We start from the raw sequence: 6,863 nt of genomic DNA, 5'->3' as shown, positions 1-6,863 counted from the left end.
TCCGTTACGTATTAATGTCTCCAGTCCCTTTGGTTTTACACTAAACCTTAAGCAAAAACATGAACAAGAACTTGAATCAAGTCTAACATGTATCAATAGACATTTTCTTTTTACACTGTAAAAATAGAAGAAGTCGGGTAGACGGATTGGTACGTTTATTTTTGGTCTGTGTACTTAATTGAAATAAATTGTCTCAAGGGTAACAAAAACAGTAACTTATAAACAATAAGGATTAAAACTACAATTTCAAAAGTACAAAGACTAAAATTGTAATTTTAAACAAACAATGTTATTTTTTAAAGAGACCAACTCATGGGAAAAAAGAACAAGATCTTCAACTCTCAAAGTCCTCGCAGTTTCCTTCGCTTTCAGTCCGTTGCTGCTGCTATGGATGATGATTCAACCTCTTCTTTCCCTGTTCCTCACAAGAAATTCTCAATTCTTGTTAAGGTAAGGTCTTTCAAACCCCTATAATTCTTTGTTTACTGTACGTTTTTCTTTCGAATCCCTCTTTCTTGATTCATGGACTTTACTGTTGTGTATTGAAAAAGTTCACGTTCTACTAATAATTCTTCAAACTTCGTTGTATTTTATTTTTGTTCTCTCTTGGTTTTTTCCACCTGAACGACATAAACTTGTGTGATCGTTCATTAGTATGCACGTCTGATGAAAAACAGCCATTTTCATTTATGCCCACCAGCTGTTTGTTTAATTGCATCGAGTGATTTTTTTGCTTAATAGCAACCGAATCCTCTTTTTGTTCTGTCGCAATTGTATTTTGAGAAAATCGATTTGATCTTGTGATATCCACCATCAACGGAATTGATTACTAGAGAATATGTGAATCCCCGTTGGATTACCATCTAAAAGAGTGAATGGGTTCCAACATATATCAAGGTAAAATGGTCAAACACTGAGCAGACATTGGACTCTAAATTGTCCCCCCTCCAACGGAGGCTAGACGGACACATTGTTCCATAAATCTTGGCTCAGATCACGTGAGAATATGTGGATCCGATTTAGATTGCTCTCCAAAAGAGCATTTGAGGAGAGAATGTAGGTTCCAACATACATTGAGCCTTTCCTGAAATCAGAGAGTGATTGAAACTCTTTAGTCCCATTAATTAATCAAGAACTTCAAGTGGCATTGACTTTGCAAAAGATTAGTAAGAACATAGCAATATGTTGGTATTAAACCGGCAGCAAATTCTGTATCGTTTTTATTTTGAGAACTACCATATCTCTTCTTTGGGAAAAGCGTAAGTACTATATCCTTATTCCTTAATGTACCATGTTGTGTTGCTTTTGTATTGCAACTATCGGGCATATACAAGTATATCTAGATGGTAATGGCCTACAATTTTCTTCACAGGAAAGTAAAATTGATATAGTCATTTGTAGCCACGATGATCAACTCTTGGTGAGTTATGGCTTCCTTTGCTTTTACTTTTATAATCCAAAATGCTTGCAGGTTGCATTGGTTAATTTTGCCAACACTGACAGGTTATTGCTACTCAAATTGGGACTATGGGAACCATAATGCATGCAAGGTAAATAATATAATATAATTCCAAATCTGATTCTCTAACTGGTGTTTGTGCATGCTAGTATGTTGAGTAATTAATCCTCCAAAAGTCGAGATCATATATTGGTTGTGGACTACAATGTAGAATTCAAAGTCTTTGCTTAAGAACAAAGAGTTAAAGAGTATAATTATCTGTGAAAAGGAGGCCACAGGAAATTGGAAAACATGTATTTTGATTTGAGGTGACTGGGAGAAATACTTGGTTCTAGAATCTGGCACCCAAAATCATGTTTAAAACAACAGACATAGAACAGAACACATGGATTCTTGAGGAAGTTTGTGTATTTTGGTTATCTTGCATAAAAACATTGAAACAGTAAGAGTAATTGGAACAGCTAGAATGCATTAAACTAGGATTTTTTTATTGACGTTGGAGCACATCTTATGGTGATTAGAAGATTGTATGTTCTGTGTGTTAAGTAGACATACAAGGGTTTTATGATTGGCAAGAGAGATGCATGGTATGTCGTATGAGTTAGCGGATATGAAGTAAAAGGAGCATCAAGAAACCTGGACAATCCAACTTCTCATCTTGAAACTTTGGCAATAATGGTAAAGGTTCCAACGAGACTACAAAAATTTCAAACAGGACTTCTTTTATTGATGGCATTAAGTTTATCTCAAACCAGATGTATGATCATGTATACATGCCACCTTTGCTCTCATTCTCATCAACATGAATTTATATATGGTGTGAGTAAGACATTTGATGCAAACTATAGAATGCTATTGGATACCACATGTCACGCCGCTTCATGGGGATATATTGAAATAAATGGTACCAATGTTGACTAGATATCGTTGTGGACAACTGTTCTCTCTGATATGGAAGCGGGATTAAGCTTTTCATGTTGAAAACCCCGTTCTAATACATTAAAAGATTACATCTTTCAGTGGGAGGGGAAAACGTACAACACAACAATTTGATCAAAATCACATTATTTTACAGTTTGTAGAAATCTTACATTAGAGAACTATGGCGATGTTATATCTTGCTTTATGCTTCAATCCATTAGATGTGTATACAAGTTCCCATTTTTGGAGGTTATAATATCTTTTGCTGCATCCGACATATACAACCTTCATAAAGTTTTCAATTCTTTTTCTGATTTTAATAGGAAAGAGGAAGGGATGTTGAATAGTCCAACATTTAATGTATCTGTAATATTTGGCAAACGAGATGAGGTAAGCTGGCTTATTAAGCAGACACTACTGAAGCTTTTTTTTTTTTATCATATTAGCTCGGTCATTGAAATGTTTTAACCTGCAGCCAATGCTACAGTCATGCGCACGCCAGCTTATCGAACAAATAAGGTCTGTTCCTATACACAAAACTTCGAATTTACCTTACATTCTTCTGAAGCCACACTAAAAATATTGGGTCCTCTGATGTGGTTTTAGCAATTCTGGCTCTTCCAAATCATTGACACTCTCAATTGGTCTCAAGGACCATTCCATGGTATCCTCCAAATTCTGATAACTAACTTGATTACTTTTAGTATAAAATGTTAGCATTAGTGATTATACTTGGTTTTTTGATTGTTCAGGAGACCCTTAAAGCAATCGTTTCTGGTGTGATTGAGAACAGATTGTGGTAAAATGATACTTGCAAATGGATTTAAGGATGCTCCAGATCGACCTTTATCTAACTAGAAATTTGGTATCTTGATTCCATATTATTAGTTATTATTCCTTCTGGACTCTGTTCATGCACAACTCATTTGTAATTTTGCACCAATTTAATGATGTTCCATTTTGGTTTTATATTTCTGCCTCTTCCATTTTGATGTCCAACTGAGACATATAAGAAGAGCTAATAATAACATTCATAAACCATTGGTCACAAAATCTTGTTATGAAATTTGGTCAGGACTAACAAGAATCTTTGTGTATTACTAATTGTTAACATTTGGGGACAATCCATAGAAGTTGAGCGGAAACACACTTTATTTAGAGAAGATGACGATACGATAATAATGGTGAAAAAAGAAACCTACTTTTTTCATGTATTTTAGTTAATATATGATTATATGTATTAGTATAATAAAATGTGTAAAATAAAAAATGAAAAAACAAATAAATTAAATAACTAATTATAATGGTGTAATATGTATTTTTCTTTTCTTTTCTTTTCTTCTCAATTTAACACTTTAGCTAGAGACCACCTTTTGTGTAAAGTTTAAGTCTAAACTTTCGTTATTTGAAGAAAAGGGTTCTTAAACTGAAATCAACTTTGTGAAATTGCTATTTGTGTAAATTTTTTAAATTATAAATTAGAAAAAGAAAACATTGTCGGTTCGTTTAATAATCCTTCGACTAATCCATCATCGACGGGGTGTCAATTGTCAAAAGAGAATCTCAACAACGGCCGTTATGTATAATTACATATATTAATCCACTTTTAAATGATTACGTCAAAAATACAAAATATTATAGGGAAAAGTCAAAAAATAAAACCCCAATTGACTTCAGTGTTTTAGAATGATTAAGTCATTGAATAATTTTTAGGAATAAATAAGTACTTGAACATTTCAAAACCTATTAAATAACTCATTGTACTTTCTAAAACATGTTAGATACATTCTTATTACCTATAAAACTTGTTAATATGATAAAATAATGAAAAACATCTGGGAGAAAAAACACAATGGAATTTCATATTTTAAACGATTAAGTTCTTAAACATTTTTTAAACAAAAAAAGTACTTATATTTATAAAATGAAATAAATATACTAAAAATTATTACATTTAAAAAAGATTATTGATGAAATTTATTTTAATTAAAAACAAAAAATATTTTATCAGTGATTTTCCAAATGAAAAAAATAAAATAAAAAAGGATTTAAAAGAATTACTGATTAATTTATTTTAATTAAAAATAAAATATATTTCATATAATTTATTTACGAAAATTAATTTATTTACAAAAATTGAGGGGTAGTTTTCCCAAACTCTTACCGGTGAGAGTTTACACTATTTTTTAACTTATTGAGCAAGATTCTAGTCCATTGAAACGACATCATATGCAATAATTTATCCGGTAAACCCTAACCGGATAAGAGTCATCACCCTTGTTTACCGGGTATCATCGTCTGTCATTGTTATCACTCTTGCCTGATAAGATTATATGTAATTGTCATATAAATCATGTAAGATAAATAACCCGATAAGCACTTAATGGATAAACAGTTTGTAAACGGTCCCTAAGAATAAATTATAAGTATTAAATCCACTGTAAAGAAAAATCCCGAAAATGAACCATTTATCAAGTTTCTGATGCACCGCCGTCCGCCGGCCGGCCTAAGAAAAAGACATCAACGTGGGCTCGTCTATGGGCCTTTTTTTATGGGCTGATAAATCTTTTAGACAATTAAATCATCTGGGCTTACATTAATTCCCGCTTATTGATGCTTGGAAAGAAATTGTCACACACTAAATATAATATGTGACAATTTTGTAGGTGGATTGAAATATCAAGAATTTTGTTACAAACATAACATTATAGACTACGGTATAATTTTTTTTTTAAAAAACAAACTTAACGTTTTAAAACTGTCTTTTTCATACAACTATAAAATCGTTTTTCTTAGCCATATTGGGTAAGAGCTGGTAAGTTTTTCTTAAAGGCAGTAGAAAAATTATATATTATAAACCAAACAAGTACAACGAGAAGCCATAAGTACATGATGTGGTTACATCAACAGAAAAAAGTTCTATAAAAAAAAACTAAGAAAACCACAATGAATGAATACTTGAAAAATACCATGTTCACATGTGATTATCAACTAATATAAAACCATTTGCATTTTCTCAAAAAAACACGCACAAAACAACTTATTGACTTATTCCGGTGTGACACCGGCAATAAGCACTTCTGAATGTTTGGATAAACAGTTTATACTGGTGCCAAACCGGTAATAAGAAGTTTTTGAAAAAGTTAAATCATTTTAACTTATAATAAGTTAATAAGGACTTTTATAAGGAAAAAAAACATAAGTTGTTTCAAATAAGCAATCTCAAACATCTCCTAAGCTTCTCAACTTAATTCATATTATAATGAAGCAGGCTAAAATTTGGAATATTATGTTTAATTTTGCAATCAAGGAAGAGATTTTCCTTCTAGAGGGTCCACTCTCACTTTTCTTAAAGCACATTCTAAAAGTCATAGAGCATATAATATCTTCATTTTAAATTATATGAATTGTTTACAAGATTTCAATTAAATGTTATTTTATTTACAAATTACAATATTTATGAGATTCATGCTCATTTATAAGTTTTTTTAATTTTATTTTATTAAAAAAATACTTTAAATAATTTATCAATTAAACTTTCTACCCAACTACTTACATCACATTACTTTAACCACTGAAATTAATAATTACTTTTTTCCCCTTTTGGCATTTAATTAAATAACAATAAATATTTATTCGAAAAAACACAAATAAATTTAATTATTAGAATTAAAAAATAAGAGAAAGGAGTTCACCTAACATCCCCAAGTTCACAACAGTCTTCTATTCTAGCATCGAGGTCCACCTAAGAGAATAGAACCACCCATTTTCATTTTCATTTTCATTTTTATTTTCATTTTCATTTTCATATTAAATACATGTAAATATCTTCAATTTAAATTAAGCCATTATTGTTGATTTAATTATTCGTATTCAAATTGATAAAAAGGTATTTCTAATTTAAAATATGTTTATTGCTAAGAAAAATTTCATATTTACATTTCTTAGAATTAATTTGTCATTTGATATTTGATAGAAGAATTACTGATTTAAAACAAATTGCATATATATATATATATATATATATATATATATATATATAATGGACCCTAGTGTTTGAAATGATTAAATACTTGGACAATTTTTTGGAACAAATAAGTCCTTGAACATTTCAAAACATGTTAAATAACTCATTGGACTTTTAAAAAACATGTTAGATACATTCGTATGACCTATACAACTGGTTAATATGGTAAAATAACGAAAAAAGTCTGAAAAAAAGCTAATGGACTTTCATATTTTGAACGATTAAGTCCTTAAACATTTTTTGAACCAAAAGAATACTTAAATCTATAAAAATAAACAAATATACCAAAAAATTACTTACATTTATGAAAAAGTACTTACATTTAAAAAAAATTATTGATAAACTTTATTTTAATTAAAAATAAAATATATTCTCTCAGTGATTTTTCAAACTAAAAAAAATAAAAAAAAATTTAAAAATGATTATTAATTAAATTTATTTTAATTAAAAATAAAA

General features: G+C 29.8%; 1 protein-coding gene across 1 annotated transcript; it reads left to right on the top strand.

The window, feature by feature from the left end:
* The first annotated feature begins 312 nt into the window (after positions 1-312).
* LOC112511170 lies at positions 313-3,349 on the top strand. The gene is made up of 7 exons (XM_025116704.1): positions 313-450; positions 1,373-1,420; positions 1,504-1,550; positions 2,704-2,770; positions 2,856-2,899; positions 2,987-3,044; positions 3,133-3,349. Exons 1-7 carry the CDS (start codon positions 313-315, stop codon positions 3,181-3,183), a joined length of 453 nt encoding a protein of 150 aa, XP_024972472.1. The 3' UTR covers positions 3,184-3,349.
* The last annotated feature ends 3,514 nt before the right edge of the window (positions 3,350-6,863 follow it).

This window comes from Cynara cardunculus (genome assembly GCF_001531365.2).
Source record: "Cynara cardunculus var. scolymus isolate 2C chromosome LG 1, CcrdV1, whole genome shotgun sequence".
NCBI classification, from domain to species: domain Eukaryota; kingdom Viridiplantae; phylum Streptophyta; class Magnoliopsida; order Asterales; family Asteraceae; genus Cynara; species Cynara cardunculus.
This window is presented reverse-complemented; position numbering and strand designations above follow the sequence as displayed.